General features: G+C 38.8%; 1 protein-coding gene across 2 annotated transcripts; it reads right to left on the reverse strand.

Moving 5' to 3' along the window:
- Nucleotides 1-1,839: 1,839 nt before the first annotated feature.
- On the reverse strand, nucleotides 1,840-21,993 carry BBS1 (Bardet-Biedl syndrome 1). Of its 2 annotated transcripts, XM_075188654.1 has the most exons (17): nucleotides 21,715-21,993; nucleotides 21,000-21,070; nucleotides 19,387-19,421; nucleotides 19,016-19,288; nucleotides 14,772-14,818; nucleotides 14,262-14,300; nucleotides 14,051-14,123; nucleotides 13,401-13,532; nucleotides 13,101-13,207; nucleotides 12,045-12,165; nucleotides 10,753-10,911; nucleotides 8,933-9,002; nucleotides 8,638-8,796; nucleotides 8,270-8,403; nucleotides 6,019-6,153; nucleotides 5,339-5,425; nucleotides 1,840-2,568 (listed from the first exon to the last, which is right to left on the reverse strand). In XM_075188654.1, the coding sequence occupies exons 1-17, from the start codon at nucleotides 21,741-21,743 to the stop codon at nucleotides 2,482-2,484; spliced, it is 1,758 nt and encodes a 585-aa protein (XP_075044755.1). In that variant the 5' UTR covers nucleotides 21,744-21,993; the 3' UTR covers nucleotides 1,840-2,481. The 2 variants fall into 2 exon arrangements, with proteins under 2 accessions (XP_075044755.1, XP_075044756.1); XM_075188655.1 differs by lacking the exons at nucleotides 19,387-19,421; nucleotides 21,715-21,993 and having other exon boundaries at nucleotides 1,841-2,568; nucleotides 19,016-19,314.
- Nucleotides 21,994-22,307: the final 314 nt, after the last annotated feature.

The following is a 22,307-nucleotide window of genomic DNA, read 5'->3' on the forward strand; positions in this document are numbered from 1 at the left end:
TCCTTACCAGTTCTCATCTACAGCTGAGTAGGAAGGGGGTTTATCTATATCTGAGAGCATGCTTATTTAACCATTAAAAATATATGTCCTCCTTTGTGGATATTTTCTTTTCTTAGTAAACTGATGTGAATTGTGGTGCTACCACCAGGCTCCTTCACCCATTATATCTGCGTGGAGTGTATGTATACCAGCTGCAGCACCTCTTTGCTGGTTATTCAGGCTGGATCTTCCTGACTGCTTACTTTTAAATCAGGACTACTGGGAAGCAAGCAAAGCATTGACTCAGGATGCTACGCTCAATACAGGACATCTATGGAATGGATTAGCTCTTATCTGAAGGAACAGAGCAGGATCTTTATCAGTAGTATTTGCTCTTGAACAGCTCTTAAAAAAAGCTGTTAACTCACTACACTAACATGAAGGTAGGCAATACATCTCCTTGGATTTGATGCCAGGAGGTGCCATTAGAAGCCCCTCTGGTGCCATTGCTCTGCGGCTACCAGCTCTGGCTGAAGTGCAGCCCCTCCACTGAATCCCCCAAAATGGAGAAACACTTCAGAATCACAGCATTTCCCATAAACAGAAACCAGAGGGGTTTCATTAAGGTCACTAGATATACCCCAATGCCCACTGGACCACCAGGGTAAGCGATTAACTCTCTTTTTTTTTTTTTTTTTTTAACGTCATTGAGCATATAAAACATTTTCTATTTTTAAAGCTGGTGAATGCATTTTATACAATAATAATCAGGTTCACTGCGCAGATACCTTTATAAATAAAACCTTAATTAATTCTGGCTAAAGTATGCATAGCTTGTACCTGGATGGTCAACACTCGTCCTAAAGTAGGAGACTAGATTACCTTAATAAATGAGATGGTTGACATGAGAAATTTGTGTACTCTAGCAAAAACTGGGTTTTAAGACTTGTACAATTATTGGTAGGTTAATTCTAGATATTCAATGGGGCTAAATAATGATCCTCACTAAATTCGAAGGAGCATAGCGACAATGAATACTGTAGATCATTTGTTGGTTGTGTTTATTTACTTTTTCTTGTAACATTTTATTGAATATTGCTGATCTGGTTAGCTGCATTGTCGCTATAAGACTGTGCTCATGGTGTATTTATTTTGATTGCATTATTAGATCATTAATAGATGACTGTTCTATGTAGCCGTTGTGTGTTATGGTTGAAAATTAAAAATTGAAAAATAAATTTGGTATAAAAACAAAACAAAACTGATGTGAACTGTGGTACCACCCCCATGCTCCTTCACCGGCATTTGGAACCCGTTATATCTGCGTGTAGTGTGAAACAGCTGCAGCACCTCTTTGCTGGTTACTCAGGCTGGATCTTCCCGACTGCTTATTTTTAAACCAGGACTGCTGGGTAGCAAGCAAATCATTGACTCAGGATGCTACGCTCAACACAGGACATCTGTGCCTCTATGTGGCTGTCAGAGCTGCATTCTATCTGTCACTTGGATAACCTTGAACTAATTGAGAGTGGTTAAAAGAGGTTAATAATATAAACTGCCATTCATTTGAGACGGAGTCTAGAACAGAGATATGCAACATGAGTCTCTCCAGCTGTTCTAAAACTACAAGTCCCAGAATGCAGCTCTGACAGCCACATAGAGGCACTTATAGGTCAAAAACCAAATAAAGAGCTACGGGTCGCCGATCTCTTTTCCAATATAAAAACTAAAGCTTTTATAAAAGATTGCAGAGTAATCATATTTAAATACACATACCAGTTTAATACTTTTACATACAAAGAACAAGACAATGAGAAAAAAGAATAAAGTTAAATGAATGTTATTTATATTGAATATTTTTATTTTATCCTGTTACAATGTGCACAATATTCTAAAATAAATATTAACAATGAACAATTGCATAATAAAAACAGAAAGTCACATGTAACTTACTCTACTCTTTTTTAATGGAATACATTAAAGTAGCATTTCTTTATAATTTTTAAGCGGTTTCTAAAAAAAGATGACCGTATCTCATTGTGTGCAGAGAACATACCATCCTCATTTGCACGGAAGCTTGTTTGCTCTTCAGCTTCTGAAAAATGTCCCTCCATGGTCTTCTAAAAAGGTTAAGCATTGCAATAATGTTTGGTTGAGTTTCTGTCTGTCAATACTTAGAAAGGTGTATTCCAAAATACACACACCAGAAATAAAATGAAATAAATAAAAATAAAGTTGTGTGTATGAGCACTAAACTAGCCCCAGATTAATATACTTAAGCCTCTTGTTATAGTATGGGTGCAGCAAAACATGACATTTTAACAATAGTAAGATGTCCCATTTCTTTAAGTGTTCATAAAAAGAACTATTGCATATGAATCGCTGGAGATTCTGGCTTCTTATATCAATCCTTAGGAGTTAGCATGTCCATTGTTTTGGATGCAATGGCTGCCTCCCTCTAAAGAAATCAACATCTCTGTAGGTAACGGAGCCATCTTCAGGTCACCCGGCCACCAGGCCCTCGCTGACTGGCATATTGATGTGTGCAGTGAGCAGTGGTGTGCTCTTCCCCTCCCTCAAGACAAAAACCTGGGTAGAGAGAGAAATTGGTTTAACCACATGGAATGAAGGCTACAGAACATTACAAGTCTTATAATGACATCATTATGTGATCATTCAACATAAATAATACTGTTACAACTGAAAGGGAACCTTGTTAATGTCCATATTATGGTAACAATATTATATAGCAATCCAACGTGCACATACATTATTCTTTCCCTCTATTATTGCAAATATAGAAAGTTACATTAAATGGAATGACCCCCCCCCCCCTTCTCCAATGCAGCTCTTCCTTTGGGCTTCCCCCCTTTCTGATACCAGCTGGCAGTCTGCTTGGTAAGAAGAAGCCAGACTGCTGGAGGATTGTAGCGGTCCAAAAGGTTCAGTCATTGAATGCGGCACCTGTGTTTAGAAGTGGTTTCAATTCTAAGAGCTAAGAGCTCTCATCTCTCCCAGCTATGAGACACCATGACCCTGCACTGACAGTCAGGAATTGGTGGGGTGCCAAGCAGTGACCCCTCCTCACCAAAGTTCTACATAGGGGCTTAGAACACTGATGTGTAACAGGCGGCCCTCTAGAGCCTCACCTGCGGCCCCAGCTTCTTCCTGTTTTATTGTCACATTTGTTCGTTATAGCTTGTAACACTTGTTTATCTTACATTTCAATGGCTGGTGAAATGTTATTACAAGTAGTTGTCTCTTTTTTTTATTAAATGTTTGGTTTAACTTATTACTGAGAGCAAGGGTAATGTGCAGCCCCTGGAGTGTATCAGGTTGGCCATTGCTGGCCAGTACTTATAAAGAGGGTTGTCTCAAAATGCACAAGACGTTGAACATCAATATAGGCTTCACAATGGAAGTGGAATAATAAAGTCACTGCCTAAGTCTCTGCTCTCTTCCCCCCCTTCAGTTTACAGACTTAAAATGTGTCTTTGTCTATGTCACAGAACAGAAAAACTGATAGCTTTCACCTATTGCAATAGGTAACTTTAAAATTATGCTTTGGCTAAATACTGGTGGTCTGTGAGGTACAACATGGTGATTGGTCAGACAAAAATCAGTAACAAGGGGGACAATATTTTACTCTCTAGCAACCAACTAACATGTCACTAATACATAATGATAATAGAAATCCTCACAGCACTATATTAAAGCTGCCCAGACACACACAAAATTTAGCACTTATTTTACATCTTCTCATAGTTTTAGATTTTTTTTTTATATATTATGACATTTTTACAACATGAATGTGCATTTCATATACATCATATGGACAAAAGTTTTCAGACGCTTGAACATTTACACCAACAAGGACTGTAATGACATTGTATTCAAATACATATACTTTAATATGGAGTTGGGCCCCATTTTGCAGTGATAACAGCTTCCACTCTTCTTGGAAGGCTTTCCACAAGATGTTGTAGTGTTTCTGTGGGAATTTGTGCCCATTCGTTCTGTAGAGCATTTATGAGGTCAGGCACTGATGTTGGACAAGAAGGCCTGGCTCACAATCTCTGTTCCAGTTCATTTCAAAGGTGTTAGATGGGGTTGAGGTCAGGGCTCTGTGCGGGTCAGTCAAGTCCTTCCACACCGAACTCATCAAACCATGTCTTTGTAGTCCTTGCTTTGTGCACTGGGGCACAGTCATAATGGAATAGAAAAAGGTCTTCCACAAACTGTTCCCACAATGTTGAAAGCATAGCATTGTCCAAAATGACTTGGTATGACTTGGTATTGGCATTAAGATTACCCTTCACTGGAGATAAGGGGCCTAGCTCAAACCCTGGAAAACAGTCCCATACCATTATCCCTCCTCCATGAAACTTCACAGTTGGCATAATGCAGTAAAGCAAGTAATGTTCTCCTGGCATCCACCAAACCCAGACTTGCCCATCTGACAGCCAAACAGAAACACGTCATTCGTCACTCCACAGAACACGTTTCCACTGCTCCACAGTCCAGGGTCAGTGTGTTTTACACTACTCCATCCAACGCTTGGCATTGGTCTTGGTAATGTGAGGCTTGTATGCAGCTGCTCGGCCATAGAAACCCATTCCATTAAGCTCAGTTGCTGTGCTTACATTAATGCCAGTAAATGTTCAGAACTCTTCAGCTATGGAATCAGCAGAGCGTTGGCGACTTTTACGCACCATGTGCCTAAGCAGTTGTTGACCCTGCTCTGTGATTTTACGCGGTCTTCCGCTTTGTGGCCGAGTTGCTGTTATTGCTAAACGCTTCCACTGTCTAATAATATCACTTACAATTGACCGTGGAATATCCAGCAGAGATGAAATTTCATGAACCATCTTAGTGCACAGTACCACTCTTGAAGTCACTGAGCTCTTCAGAACGATCAATTTGGTATCACAAACATTTGAAAATGAAGAATGCATAGCTAAATGCTTGATTTTATACACCTCTGGCAACGGGTCTGATTGAAACACCTCAATTCAATAGTTAATAGGTGTGGCCAAATACTTTTGTCCATATAGTGTATAACAGTGGTATGTTGTTACAGAGAACTAGAAGGAGCATCTTTGTAAAACTTTGTACAGGACAGCAAAGCATACTTTACAGTGTTTTGCATCTCTTACATGGACTGAAGGAAATTAGTGCTGAACACAGAAGAGTGTGTCAATTATTTTTAAACGTCTCTCTGTACTTGCGAAAAAGGAATATTGCTTTTCCAGTGCGTGACTGGGATGGTTTCTACTGCTCTGCTACAGACATAACTATTGTTGGACATTTTAATATTGCTTAGAGTGCTCCATAATCTGAAAGAGTAACAGATAAATACCTTAATAATATCAGAGATCCCTTTGTCAGTGCAGCACTCTACAAATGTCTCTATCGGATAGTTTAAGCCAGGGACCAGCAATGGAACCTGAGAAAGAAATAAGATCAGGGGGAGAAATTAAGAAGATAACATGGAAGGACATATAGATTAAAAAACTAATTACGTAAATAGTTGGGTTCATAATTTTAATGCATTTCTTGTAACTTAATCTTATATAATTACTGTATAAATTGAACAGGCTATCCTTGCATGACAATACATTTTATCTGCTTGGCTCACTCGCTTCTTCCTCCACTCTCAAAAAACAACATGTTCCATGTGCAGTTTAGGAATAGGGGAATTAATAATGGCTTTATATCTTACTATGACTGGGGATGAAAAGTCCTTAAAGTGACATTAGTTATAAACAACTAATTTTCAAGTGATGTATAAATGCCAAGTGGAATAAAGACATTACACATAAGCAAATCAGCCGGACAATAGTTTTCTACTCAAGTTTGCTGGTCTTCATGCAGCAATGCTCAGGTATGTTTTGTTTATAAAGGTTAACAAAATGCTACATGAATATTGAAATCAGTTTTGTAGCTTCTGTTCACAAAACATGACAATGGACTCTCTTCACCTATACGGCCATATGAATAGACCAGTGTCAGTCATTAAGTAGAGCTGCTTTGCAATACCTTAAAGAAGGCTGGTTTGAGCTGGTAAAGTCGTTCATCATACAGGAAACTAATTAGAAGCTGCATAGAAGGTCGGTTCATTGATGTGTTCTGTAAAGTCAGTATTAGTTTGAAGCGGGGACCAATACCCTGTACCTGTAGAGAAGAAGTATATATTTAATATTTTGTCCATGATATGAACCAGAGACATGGAACAGAGGACAGTTTGAGGAATGAGCGATATACCAAAGTACACAAAGATACAGAACAATATATTCCTTATACATACCTGCCAACCTTTTGGAACTTCTTTCCGGGAGATCCCAGGCAGGGGGGCGGGGTTGGAGGACGTGAGGGGCGGGGTGCGCTGAATCGCGTCATTTTGGCCCCGCCTCGTGACAAAATGCCATTTTTGCCACGTGGGGTGGGGCCAAAATAACGCGATTCACTGCGAATCGCGTCATTTTGACAGGAAGATCCCATTTGCGGGATAATTGCCTGCTCTCCCGGACTACTCGAATTTCTGGAGTCTCCCGGACATTCCGGGAGAGTTGGCAAGTATGTCCTTATATAATGTAGTAAGTGAAAAGGCAGACGCTCAACTTACGCAGAAGCTTACGGTAATTAGGGATTACAGTTTTTAGTGTTATTGATTTGGAAATTTGTTGACTATTGTTTGTATTTTCACTATGAAATTAATAACTGTTTTTCAGTGTTAATGAATATACCATAAAAACTGGAAGACTTCATATAATTTGGTGTTTTATCTTGTTATAATTTTAAAACAGGGGAGAGAACATGTTTGGGAGAGAAAACAAGAGGGAGGGTGCCAAGGCAGAGAGGAGAATATACCAGGGACCACAGTTTTAGGGGAGCTTCCACACTCTTTCCTAGCACTTTTCAAATTATTATTATCCTCTATTTATAATCCAACACCAATGCTCTGCAGCGCCGTACAGAGTATACTGCAAAAAAAATATATAGCATTACAGTACAATATAATAAACACATTGCAGAAAATATCACAACAAAACTATGAATAGCCATACAGGGCAATAAAGTGCAAGGGGCATCAGAGCAAACTGAACCTGTGCCCTACTAACAGTATCAGAGCCAGTGATTGAGGTGCATAGACCAAAGGAAGACAGCCCAGGGAGGAAATGCAAAATACAGCTGTCTTGGAGAAGGCAAACGTAACTAAAAAAGGCGGAGAGGCGGGGTGGTACATAGGGGTGAGTTAGTGGAAGGCAAACTAGAACTCAGATTGGAGGTGGATGAAGAAGATGAATGGGTGTGAGGAGATAGAGAGGGAATAGTTAAACGGTGGAATGGTAGTCTGTAATGAACAAGTGGGCTTTAAAGGGACATGTGAAATTTTGAAGGCTAGGGGACAGCCTGATAGAATGAGGGCGATCGTTCCAGAGGTGGGGGGCAGCGCGGGAGAAATCTTGGATGTTGGAGTAAGATAAGGTTACCAGAGGGCAGGTAAGGCAGCAGTCATTGGCTGACCGGAGGAGGTAAGAGGGAGTATATGTATGGAGTTGGTGAGAAGAGGGTAAGGAGTTTGAAGATAATTCAACTTACTACCGGCTAGGGTATATAGAGGCGGAGGAGCCTGAACGTCAGTAATATTTTCCTAAAATACCAAGCTCCTGCACACATTTCTATATTTAATGGTTCTATTGTCCCCCAAATGGATGCATGATAAATTATTACACATGCAAGAATTCAACTCTTAGTTGTATGACTAGCATAAAAGCATTAAGCCTGCAGCTTTGTGCTTTTTAAATGATTAAACTTCTCTGAAACTTCCAATAGCCTTATAATTGACAGTAAGGGGTGCATTATCTTATATACATACTCTGCAAAGACAATTTCACCCAAAATTAAATATTTAAATTAAATATTTTTTTGGGGTGGAGCTTGATCAGGGAGGTAAATAAAAAAAGGAGAACACTCGTTGTTTGCAGCATCCGTCATGGTCCCAAAAGGGTCTAAATGTCCACAAGAAGAGCATCATACCCACTTGGCCTGTTTCAAACAAGCCAAGCAGAAAAAAAAACAACTGAGTGCAGCATGGGACCACTAGACGTATTAGGGACTCCGAAGGATGCAGCAAATAGAGCATGGAATGCAAGTAAAAAACTTGTGTTTCACTTTATTTCACTGACCTCTACCCAAAAATAACATATTCGGCAAAAGATAGGCAAGAGACTATAGCATGTAAAAAAAGAAATCTTATTTAGGTAAATACTAAGCAGAAGGTACTCACAGCAGCATTTAGGGTGAGTGGTTCTTGCATTGTTGAGGATACTGGAGTGAGGCTGGCATCTAGGGCCTTGACATACGCCCGAGCAGCACTAAGACGTAGGCGGTACAGATCCATTTGAAATACACGATGCATGGCTGATGGGAAATAGACATAGACCTTTGAGATAGCTCTAGCTTGTCTTTCTTTCTGACAGTTTGTGGCAGGAGTGATATATTAGGTTGAAGTAACCCCAATGTGTTTCTTTCACGTGTCACTTTCTTGTGAGAAGACATAGGCTACAAATCATCTTGGTCTTTGCCACCAATAATCAGACCAAAGCCCTCGTCTCTCTGTAATCAATGGGAGGCAAAGGTCATAGTTCACCTTACCTACTGCATTCTCTCTCTCCCGAAGAGTCTGGTCTACATAGAGTTTGGTTTTCTTGGGGACATTGAGTTTGATACTTTGTCCAGTAGGGGGGCCAGGAGCTGTATCCTTATCTTCAAACTGAGCTGTTCTCTTTAAGATCTTAATAATGAGACCCCCTCCTAGGTGAAAGATATAAATGATTATTGGACAAAACAGGGAACAAAACTTAAAGGAGTAATGTTAGAAAACAACACATAGCTGTATCTTCATTTAGTAAATGTATTTAGTTTTTCTTGTAAGAAGAATGTACTCTACCTTTTGTGGTCATAAATAGAGTGTCATCCTCTCTTCCATATCTTCCAAAGCAAAGACTTGTCACTATGTCCTGAGGGAAAACAGAGATTTGTTTTACACTGTTGGTAAATGGGCCATATACTGATGTTCCATGAGAGGATAGTAGAGACTGGTATACAATACGGTCGAGAGAATATGTGTGAAAATGGACAAAGACACTACCTATATTAAAATAAAGACACATTAAGGGGTATCTTTACTAAATTGCGGGTTTGAAAACGTGGAGATGTTGCCTATAGCAACCAATCAGATTCTAGCTATTCTTTATTTAGTACTGTCAGAATCACTCTGTGGAATTGATGATACCTGCCAGCAGTTGGTGCTACTGAGTACTGAGCCGCGGAGTCTAACACGCCCCTGGTTTTCACCAGGAACCCCCGCAAGGAGGTATGGACTTTGCTGCAAGGGACGCTCAGGTCATGGCCCTCAGTATCAGTCAGCTGGCGAGGTAACAATTGAGGCAGCGGTGACAGCCCACCAGAATGCAGGATGGAAGAGTAGTCAACAAGCCGGGTCACAACCAGAGGAACGGATATAGCCAAATCAGAAGCAGGAGAATGGTCAGGAAGCCTGGTCAATGCCAAATATCAGTCTAAGCCAGAATCAGGAACCAGCCAGGGTCAGATAACAGCAACACAGGAATAAACGCTGGAGCAAGGCTGAAGACCAAATACTCTGGCACTAGACATGTGTCAAAGGCTGCTTTATATACCCTAAGGTGCCTCCTGATAGGGTTAGGGAGATTTTGGCGGTAACACGTGCTGGCTGCAGACAGGTGAGCAGAGATAGCGTCCCGCTGCTAGGCAACAGGACGTGGTTGCTGAGAAGATGCAGGCGTCCGTCTCCTGCACCAAGTGTCAGCGCGGAGACGGCGCCTGACAAGTACATTCTACAAAATGACAGCTAAAATCTGATTGGCTGTTATAGGCAACATCTCGACTTTTTCAAACTCACAGCTTAGTAAATATACCCCTAACAGTAGTTTATTAACTGCAAAAAGTGCAGATGTAATTCTTCTTTAAGTGCTCAATGGCCGCTGCTCGACCACATAACGGATAACAAAATGTCTGCTCAACTTCAGTGATCCTTGGATCTGTCCTCAGAAAATCAATCTGCGCTTTCCTTGGAAAATGTGCAAGGTGAAAACACTGAAAACATCTCTTCAAAGTCCAAGCTACTTCCATTTAGACACTAACCCTCTTATTCATGTGAAAGATTGTCTCCTAACATACTGCTTGGTTCAGCTTCACTTATGTCTGCCTTTAATCATAACGTGAGGGGCGTTAATCATAAAGTGACTGCCTGTTTTACATGTGAAATGACAAACATAGGGACAAGATACAATGCACCCTTCCGTGAAGCAAGGAGCATCATTTAAAAAAACCCATACTGCAAAACCAAATCTCATTTTTTCCATGTTGGTGTAAAAATAGGTGAGTTCATGAACCTAATCAGCAACGAATGCCCTTGATTCATCCAACGTTTCCAATTGGTTGGGCAAACGTTTGTAACTCAGCAGAACTGCTATCTTGGCCCACAAATCCACTTGCGCATAAGAAATGTGGCAATTGCACAAATGTAGGCATACTATGCCACAAGAGCATTTGTACTGCAATTTTCTAATTGTGTGATTTGAAAATTATGCCATTTCTACATATGTAGGGTGTGCACAACAAGATAAGTAAGAGGCCAAAAAATTAGACAAAACAATAAATAGGTTAAAAAATAAACTAAGCAATGGTGAGTAAAAATGAAAGAAAAGGCAATATATACCAACTCACTGGAGTAGATATGACACTCAGCAGGTTCTTATCTCTGTACAGGTGAACTTCCAGATTCTTAAGTCCCACGAGCACAGCTTGGATACTGCGTGACTTCTGCTCCAACAAAGACATTGTCATGATGGACGCAGGCAGAGTAACGGTCCAAAGCCTCTTCCCCTGTCACATAAATATTAGACATCTATTTTTATTCTTTGTGTCTGAATACTATCTCTGATGAAGTTACCTGATGGTAATGAAACGCGTAAGAAGGTTTTTAATCTTTTCCTGTCACCGCCACTATCTTCTAATGAAGTGATTTTAAGTCCTTTTGATCGGCACGGATAACTGGCAGAGAATTACCATTTATTCAATTGGGACTTCATTTCAAACCAGTTCTCATCTTTATCTGACAGAGTGCACTATTGACAGCCCTGCAGTTTCTCTACTAATTTGTGACAAGTGAGATGCTGCCTTTCCTATGGAAGCTACCAAAGATCTTTAGCAACTGCCTCACAGTCAGAAGGAGGATTTAACATACTGTCCACATAAAGATATATCTGAGAGTTGCTGCACTAATCATCTAACACGGGTGCAACGTTTGTATTTACACTGAGCTTTTGGGCTAATACAGTACTCGTCATCTAACCAGAAGCGGGACCCGCTATAACCATTCATCACTGCGGGACACCATCTGTTGCTAACAGTAAGCCACAATATCAAAGAATCTGGTAAGAGACTGTTTCTTCTAGCTGTTGAAGCCTATTTATCGTTTCACTGACCTTGCTACAAGCATTTGGTCACTGCACTCCGTGGAATCATCAGCTTTATCCAAGGTTTCACTTGGTCATTGGCACTTTTACACACTTAATAGTCCCACTGCTGTCCATCCAAATGGATTGAGTATTATTCTCTGATTTTGCCGTTATATTATTGACTCTTGGCCAATATATTTATATGTCACTACAGATGCACCTATATAGTCGATGTTATAATGACCAGCTATTGCAGTCAATTTGTTTGATATCAAGTGGCGCTACCACTGGTTATGTTTTATATTTATATTCATGTGTTAATAAATTATATTTGTTGAAATTCCGCAGGGTTTCACCAGTTCATTGTGATTGTTATACCATTGTAAACTTTTTTGTGCTTTTTTTTACATAGAGTGCACTCCCACTACATGTGCATGAAGGTACCGGATGCAGTGCTGCATCTACTTGTACATGTTTATTTGTGTGTCTAGTACTATGTGCAAGAGTGTGATGTCTTGTACAATTGATTAGAAGAACATGTGTTTGAGGTGCGCTTACCTTCTGTGAGTATCCATGAAGTGTTTCTTGGGAGGTTCCAATCATGATGTTTTTTTGGACACGGACCAATCCCACCACCTGTGCACTCAGCTCAATGCAGTACTTTGGCCGCTTAGAGTCTCTATGAAAAAGAAACCTTTTGTACACTGAGCCACCACCATACAGTCAGATATTATTATGTAAATCTGTGACAAATCCATGACAGCACCTTATTCATGTTACAATGAGTGAATCCCAACGAATACAGATACTTACCAACTTATATAAAGGATACATTCCAGGAGGCTCTGTGTAGGCTGATTTATGCCTAATTTAGAAATGACTATACCATACACAATCAGAGCATGAATAAGTACAATGCAGTACATCGTTAATTATAAATACAATGTTTACTACTTAAGCATTAACCTGGTGCAGGCAAAGAAATATAGGGTGTTATTCATTAAGGAAAGTAAGGCTAAAAAAGGAGTATGTCACAATGCAAGGGGTGCAAATTAGTTTACTATTTTGCATATAAGTTACATACTGGCTGTTTTTTCATGTAGCACTCAAATACTTGATAGCTTTATGTTTACCCTGAAATTTAAAGTTGATCTCAGACATGTCCTATCCCAAGTATAAATCTGCCATCACATTTTAAATTTACCCCCCTCCAATGCAACATGGTTTGGCCAATGTGCAAAGTTGCTAATTTTTTTTTTGCTTTACTTTCCCTAAAGAATCAGGCCCATAGTATGCAAACTGTCTTGTGTAAGCTATAATTTGCAGTCAGTTATTATGTAATTCAGGGACTATATGTAACTAACATCCTCTCAGACTCTTCATTACCTTTTACCTATAAAGGTAACATATTGCCTCACCTGAGGGGATGTCGTATTTAGATGTAATCCACAGTAGTGATGTAAGAGGAGAAGTTAAGATAAAAGGGGCAGGAGAGCTAATCCTCACTTTATATTTATAGTGTGAGGAGAGGACCTTAACCCAATTGTTATTCATCAAACCCTGATGACTTATATAGAAATGCATGCATACATACAAATGAATAAGCTTGTATACCTGCGAAGAATGTACACGTTGCCATTACGACAGGCGACTGTAATACGGTATTCAATATCATACTGTCCGGTCACATCCAGGATAGTGGGAACGCTGGGAAGGCTGACCTGTTAAAAGTATTGCATTTTAAAGACATCTACCAAAACAAGCTACACTTTTATCAGAGCATCTTCTCAATGCAATTAGGAAAAACACATTCCTATGGCTTAGAGATGCTGCTATCCAGGAATAGTACCTGGTAAAAAAAAAGGATATTACTGGGAAGAGTGTAATCAAAAAAGGTTTACAAGTTATGCTCACCCGGGTCAGAATAGTAAATGCTTCTGGATCCAGTATAAATATCTCCCCACTTTCTGTCCCTATGACTAGGCAGCACACAGCATCCTCATCTGCCATGTTCTTCTTTAGAGTTCCCATGCATGTGATCACAGTCTAAAATATACATTTAAAACTCAGGGTTACATATATTTTGAAACATAATTTAGGACAAAAAAAATGAAACCAAGTTCTACTGAAGATACAGTGACCATGAATAAGAAACAGCGTAGTCTTTTTTCCCCAGTCTCTGTATATATACACAATTGAGAAATAGCTCAACCTCTGTCAACATCTCACAGGATTAAAACCAATGGATAAATAAAATCAAGGATTATCTGAAACCAAGCTGGATGCTGGAAATAGCGGAGTCTGTGAGCTCATATCGATGTGCCACGTCCGAGCCAGAAGTAATGTCGCTATAGACTCCTGAACTTCTTCTGCCCAAACTAGCCAGCAAGGCACCAGTAAAACACTTTATTGTGACACACACCCTTGATGAAGTTTTAGAACAAAACGCATAGGGTGGCCTTCAATGCAATATTTTCTCTTCCCATTCATTCATGCATTACACAAGGATGTAATCATTCTGTAGTCTCAAAATATCTACATAACAAAAAAAATGTCACTGTTACCTGGCGTTTCAGAGGCAACTGTTTATATGTATTCACAAAGGCATCCATTTCCTGTAGGTCAAGCATTAGGAACCTATGAAACAGGTGTTAGTAACTGCGAGTAACGTGACCAGGTAGAATTAATATGGTTGACTGAATTATGAAGTGTATTACATACTGAATTGAAGGGTATCCTAAGATTGAAGCATAAGGTTTCACAACTTATACATACCAAAGTGACCTCACTGAAAGAGGAATCTCTGCTTTATCCCTGTATAAAGGAACAAATATTAGATACACCGTTTTATCCTGACAGTACAGTAAAATGGATTAGAAAGGTTTAACTTTACATGGGATATATTTGATATCGATAACAATCCTCGGCTTCAAATCTATTTTAAGGTTATCTGAAATAGTCAGCTTAAATAATTAAAATAAATATCATTTCTATGCATGTCTGGCTATCTGCTACTAGACAGGCTCCCATTACATAAGTAGTGTCTATAGATTAATTTGGATAAATACATAAACAGATTGATACTTATTACATAAAAATAATACTGGTCATCTGAACATGGCTAGAAACTTATTCAGGAGAACAGAAACATTTAAACAGCATATTATCGACTTTTCATCAGAAAAGCTACTTTTCACGTCAGCGATCAACAGAAAAGGCTTTAATATACCAAATACTGTCAGTATTTAGGGATAAAGGACTAGTACTACAGACCCTAGTGCCTACCTGATTCCTTCCAGCATCTCTTTTAAGGTCATGGGATCTATTTTGTCCTGTGTGCGAGAGATAGATAAATCATGTATATTTGTTATGCTACTGGCTGTACTTACATTACATCTGGGGGTTTCTAAATTGTTTATATGTGTGCTGCCTCTTCTACAACATCTTATTTTACCTGATTTGAGCCCTCCTGCTTATTACACTGATCCTCAACTTTTCAAATGATTGTTTTTTAGCTGTCCTAGCTTTTGATTCTCCAGTCTTGTTCTATGCCTCCATAACGAAGCTTCACATGAAACAGATACAAGTTACATTTACAAGTATTGCATGTAAGGGTTTCAAGGATCTTTCAGAATTGGCTGCAACTGAAATAACCTTTACTCCCCTAGCAAAGTATTGTAGGCAAGACCAAGGCAATTGTAAAGCACTATGGAATTTGCTGTCGCTATATAAATAAATAAATATTGACGATGATGATGACCTGTTTTTGTCAGAAAGATATATTATATCGGCCCACATTATCCATTGAGAAAAGGATAAAAAGCAACATGTGTTATCTTGTAAGAAACTCTTACAATAAGTACAGTATAGTAAAATATATTTTACGTGCAGCTGATAATCAAGTATTTTTAACAGTTCTAAAACGTTATCAATGTCATGGTCGAATTCTGCAGCAGAGAGGTGACAGTGACAGTCCACAAGACCCCTGGACACCAACAGCGGCAAGTGTTTCTGTACCACGAAAGGCATCAAAGGAGAACAGTGTCAGCTGTGTGAGGTTGAAAACTGATACCAGGGTAACCCTTTGAAAGGAACCTGCTACTACACTCTGCTGATAGACTACCAGTTCACCTTCAGCCTGTCCCAAGAAGACGACCGATACTTTATTCTCCTTACACTAGCAAAAGTCATAATAGCCTGTACATGGCTTGCTGCTCATTGCCCTGACATCCAAAAATGACAAGCTCTCGTAAATGATGTTATGGGTCATCAACGATACATGTACAAGGTTAGAAATGCCGGTCTGCCCTTTCATTAATAATTGTTTATCTATTATGATTAACCATTTACCTAACTTGTTACTAGATTTTTAATCTGAATAACTAATATGTCAATTCATAGGCTAGATTAACAAATGCTTGTTAGCACAACATATGTCAGTTTTTTATTTATAAAAATCTTTCAATAAAAACAAAACACAATGAAAAAAAGTGTGTGCAAACATTATATAAATATATATATATATTTCTCTGTTGCTTTAGCCAAGGAATTCCTCCTACCGGTCTCATTATATAGCTCATAGTCATGTAACACTTCTTTTTGCTGCTTAGCAGTAATTTATTACTGGCACTCAGTGCTAGTTGTGCCGATACACACACACAGTGTAATATAGATGTTTGGTGACTGGGCAGAACGACAAGTTTTGACAGGAAAGTGGACACTTCTAACTTCTGATGATTACATCTAACTGGCCAATGAGTACACCAGATCTTTCTTCCTCCCCAATCAAATCCCATTTGCTCTCATCCCATGAAGTAAGGTGGTCTTTACTTATGAGACTGTCACTTTGTTTGTTGTTTTCAATGCTCTCCAGTTATTGATACTAAATAGTTTTACTATGGTATCCCTTGATGTGGCATTCAGCCCGATTGCCTAATACCAGGCTTGAGGACATATACATCGACATCAGTTGTCAGATATTTTATATTTACCTTCACATTTTACCTTATAATGTGCAATACTGAAAATAATGTCATTTTTACACATTTACAGGAGCAAGGAAAGGGATAAACCCACAAAGGCTTATGGAAAATTCCCAAAAAGCTATGAACCAGTCCAGCATGTGTTGCACAAATGGAAATCCCACTAAGGGCTCAAGGACAAGGGCAAGTACTTTCCATTTTTAATTGCTATGACTGCTAATATGTTATAAATACAATTTCACAGGCCATATAACAGGACGAAAAGTCATACAGTATGCAAAATACTGCCCCTGCCTGAGGTCCTGTGTAATGCTAATTCCATGTGTGACAAATTGTATAATGTCAGATAGTAGTTAATAGTATGAATATTCAATAGAGAGAAGTGGGACTTTTTGGATTATTTCCATATGGGATCACACGACCATGATAAAACGATTACCTTTCATCTCCTCAACAATTTATAGTCAGGAAGCATTAGTAAGGTCTATATGCTCCTATAATTCATGCACTTATCATCTCCCGCATTGACTATTGCAATTCCCTCCTTACTGGTCTTCCCAAAAACAAACTCAAACCCCTACAATCTATTATGCATGCTGCGGCAAGACTGATTTTCCTTGCAAATTGCTATTCCTCTGTTGAATCACTCTGTATGTCTCTACAGTGGCTGCCTGTCTTCTACCGAATCCAATATAAAATACTTTTACTAACCTACAAGGCCATCAACAAAGCTGTACCAACATACATCTCTTCTCTTGTCTCAAAATATCTCCCAACTCGGCAACTCCGTTCTGCAAAAGATCTGCGTCTCTCATCCACCCTCATTACATCCTCCCATTCCCGGTTACAGAACTTTTTTTGGGCTGCACCCACTCTATGGAATTCTCTTCCTCGCACAATAAGACTCTCCTCTGGTCTACAAACTTTCAAGCGTTCTCTGAAAACCTACCTATTCAGACAAGCTTATAATATTCCTCAACCACCCTCTTAACCTCACTACCCTTAGCCTGTTACTGCCTGTTACACAATTTCACACAAGACAACTACCCCCTGACCAACATTGTTGTGTGACAGGATCATTTAGCTTATGAGTCACTTTTACCTTTGCAGTCTGGCTGGGCCAAGATGCAAAATGTATACTTAATCTCATGTGTCAATCTCCCATTGTCCCATAGATTGTAAGCTTGCGAGCAGAGCCTTCTCACCTCTTTGTCTGTTTTACCCAGTTTGTTTATTAGTTTATTATGTTTGTCCCCAATTGTAAAGCACTACGGAATATGTTGGCGCTATATAAATAAATGATGATGATGATGATGATGATGATATAATGTTAGAAAGATCTTTTGGTCACTGGATATTTAGTTGTTGTTATTAAGATACAAACTCAAAGCAGAAGAAAGACAAAATTGGGATCACAACAAATAACGATGGTGATATGTCAGTAAAAACCAGCAGTTATCTGCAGATAATTGATATCACTAACGTATATGGAATCAGCTGTTTGCTGGTAAACTAGCAGCATCCAAAGGCTCTAACTTGCATGAATTATGTAACCTGGCAGATAAAAAAGCTGCTGAAAACCAGATTCATTAAACTGAATGTAAAAAACAATAGCTTATCCTGTAAAAAGCTATTAAAGTATAAAACTAGCATGTCTCTAGCAGAGAACAATATAAAGAGCCTGAGTCATTAATTAGAGTAAAGCATTAAAAAAAAAAGAGTAACTTTGCACCTGGGCAAAACCATGTTGCATTGGAGGGGAGGTAAATTTAAAATGTGGGGACAAATTTATAGCTGGGATAGGATATGTCTTAGATCAACTTTAAAATTGAGCGTAAAAAATAAAGCAATAAATCAAGTATTTGTGCTACATGAAAAAACATCAAGTATTTTTCTTATGTGGAAAATAATAAACTAAATTGCACCCCTTATATTGTAACATGGTTTGTCCCGGAGAACATTCACTCCTTGTTTTGCCTTACTTTCCTTAATGACTCAGGCCCAAAGACTTTTGAAAACACTCCTGGGGGTATATTTACTAAACTGAGGGTTTGAAAAGTAAAGATGTTGCCTATAGCAACCAATCAGATTCTAGCTATCATTTTGTAGAATGTACTAAATGGTAACTAGAATCTGATTGGTTGCTATAGGCAATATCTCCACTTTTCAGACCTACAGTTTAGTAAATATACCCCCTAATGTTTTTCTCAGCATGGGACACCCGCGTTAATTATATCGATTTGTGCCACTCATTCTTCGAACTTATTTTGTAGTTAAACAATATGTCTTGTGTGAAAGGGATTTGAAGAAAACAAAACAACGCCCTTAGCCACTTTATATTGCTGACATTACCTACAATGTAAAATATCCTATAGCTTATATTTATATTTTCTTAAAGATACCCACAACATATTTTTATGTGCCTTATATATTTCTATCACCCTCCTAATTATTCATTTCCAAATCCGTACATTCTAGTTAGCTTTTTTGCTCTGCTTCCAACTCCATTGTCTCTCAATCTCTGTAAATCCCCTCTTCCCATCATACCTCTTTAGCCTGATCCCACACTTCCTTCTCCAAGGGGTTGATCTCCAGTGCTGGCAGAGTGAACTTAAAGTAAGGTCTCAAATTCTTGTATACATATATGAATGGTCCAGAAGCCACAGCCACAGCTGGTGTTCGTGGCTCATTCTGATCCATCAGGAAGGCCGCGACACCCGTTGGCATATCAAGCAAGGCGTTTTCAGACATCAGACTTGTCCCCTTATATACTTTCAGCTTCATGTTATATGGTCCACTGCCCATGTCACCAGCCACCATCTGTTGTGGGAAACCAGGTTATTGATCTGCACAAAAAAAACACGTCAAAACATTTCAGGTGAACAGGTCATTAAGTATGCTCTCATCTTAAATCTTACCTTAAAATCCCCATCTCCATTTAAATCGGCTAGAGCTTTGTTATGGGAAAAAAAAAAAAAACACAGGTTACATGCAAATAATACAATAAAACGAGGCTGCAGAATTAGTGGCGCTATCTAAATAAATGATGATGATGATAAAGTCACATATTGGGTTGTTCACAATGTTCAGTGCAAGAAATCTTTACCATATATGTACAGACACCTCAAGTGCATGTGTACAACTACTTGGAATGTACTTAACTGCATCTTTAAGTCAAGTGGTTTTTACATTTTTATTGGATTGCTGATGATAAAATGATATGTTATGTAGTCTGGGTATATCGTTTCCCCACTAGAAAGGGTGCTGGTATAAATATGAAATATGCATCTGAAAGCACACTTTTTAATACAAAACAATACTAAATCAGAGGTCTGTCTCTCTCTTCACATAAAAGAAGAAAGTGGCCAGTGTACTCCCTTCCTTAGCAAGATGATAGACGCATTAAAAGGCCCTGACCCCTTTAAGAGACTCTAAGAGATTTAAGAGCCCGCTGTAATAGTCAACCTTTTTAATCAGTTTATCATAATCCCTACAAATCCTCTAAAACCATGTGGTGTTATCAAACAAATAACAATCTTGATTTAACCTCTTACAACCATTCCAATTAATCCATATAACTGCTTCTCAAAACAGAGTGAATTTACAGCAGATTGCCAGACTTCTATGCCCCTGGCTCATGTAAATTTTATTAGCTACAGGAAGTGGGAGGTAATGTTGCCATTTATAGGTCACCTTACCTTGACCATTACGGTTCTGGAAGGCAAATGTCAACAAATACACAAAAACTATATAACTCAGAGAAGGGTTACTAGAATGGTGTATAGTAGTCTACAAAAGAATCAGTAAAAAATTAAAGAGTGTAACAAGTACATTAAAGAGAACAGATACATTGAACTGTATGTATGGCCTTAGAAGACAAGACGGCAGCATATTTCAATACAAGAGAATATAATCTGAAGTTGGAGGGGGGATACTAACAAGGAAAATCAGCAAGTACTTCTTTACAGAAAGGGGGACAGATTCACAGAAGAGTCTCCCAGCTCAGGTGGAGGGTACACAAACTGTTAAATAATTCAAAACCGCATGGGATAAGACTATTGCAACAGACAAAACACACAATAAAAATATTAGGAACCATAATGAGCAGGCAACATGGGTTAACAGGTTCTTTTCCGCACACAAAATTCTTTGTCTCTATGTTCCTTTGTATTTTAAATGTTATTTTCTATTAATGGATATTTTTATACTGCCCTAAATTATTACATAGAAAGAGTTGTCTTCCATAACTAAAACCCAATCATGTTCAATTCACATTTTGGCTTGACTTGCCTGTATTGCCTGTGAATTGCACACACAAGCAATCTGGTGCCTGCCTACCAGTTCCAGATAGCATTGTCTGCATATTTGATGCCATCACTGGCTGTCTTTACAGTGAAAAGGGCCGGTGTAGCTAAACAGCTGGTCACTTACTGTACAAATAGCTTTGATTATCATCAGCTATTTTCCAAACTATTTACTATATTCTCAATACAGTTACAAAAATCACTTTCCTTTAAAGTAGTGTACTTACCAGTGCAGGAGGAGACGGTATTCAGACCTGCAACAGGATCATAATGAGCGTCTAACCATTTTGAGGACTCACTAAATATAGAGACATAAATCCTGATGTCAAACACTGTCATGCAAACTTTCCCATCAATACATCTCTATGAAATGAAGATCATACACAACAATATAATACATATATGGTATGAATAACGTCAGACATATGGGTAATGCTGAAACCATCCAGGTACAGTTGTTACATAGAAAGGACACATTCTGAACACATTTTGAAACTTATTTGTTGTTAGAGTGACCATAATGTTTATTACAATGCAGGCCAATTTTCAACACATATTGCCTGTGACAAAACCAGTATCCAGTACATGTCATGTTTACTTCCCAAATAGTTTAGCAGAGATATTGCAAGAATATGCAAAACTTGAAGGGCAAATTAGTTTTAAGAATTCAAACGACAATCATTTCAAAATAAATGCATATTGCCCTCACATTTATATTATATTATATATGTCTGTCAGTTGCTAAAGGGTGTCCTGTATTCGTGTGCTTCACTGACAGCCAAGCCAACCTAGTTGTTATATATGGTCCTCTTACATGTAACATGTATAGAAATGACATCCCCTACATACATGTCATCTTTCTGTTGTAAGACTACAGGCACACCCAATGCACTCACTGGCACCACCACTCATACAGCCATGTAATAAATAGAGATCTCTCACCCCTCTCGGATGCTGTCTGATGAGGACATGGTGATCCCTTATCTCTCCTGCTATGCGAGTATGGATGGCAGAGGTAAGCGATGACTCTTCATATCAATGTCTCCTGCCTGAATACTTCCAGACAAACATTTCTCCTGTCATTTATGTCTTCTCTCTGTAATCTCTTATATGCTATAATAATATATAATATATATAGTTAAAAGCTGCGCTCTCGCTCTCTCTATAGGCCGCTCTTTCGTTGTCACGGCAACCTCTACGTCACTTTCAAGCCGCTTTGTGCCCGCCTCCTGCAGAGCTATGATTGGACGCTCAGGAACAGCAAATCTAGTTTTTTGAACCGGAAACTTTATTAACAAAGGAAAAGGTGATACGTGATAGATTTCCATCTTTTCTGTAAGGCTGTACTAAAAGGTTCACAGAAAGGGTTGATTGCCTGCAGTTCACCTCTGAAAAGCTGGATGTCAGTATTTTATCTTCATTCCAGATTTTATAAACTACAACAAACATTTAGGGGCATATTCAATTGTTAGTTCTCCGCGCTGCGGAAAAACTAGTACAGTTAATACGGTAATATGTAGCTGGATTTCAGCTCG

Source organism: Mixophyes fleayi, chromosome 10, assembly GCF_038048845.1.
Source record: "Mixophyes fleayi isolate aMixFle1 chromosome 10, aMixFle1.hap1, whole genome shotgun sequence".
Taxonomy (NCBI): Eukaryota; Metazoa; Chordata; class Amphibia; order Anura; family Limnodynastidae; genus Mixophyes; species Mixophyes fleayi.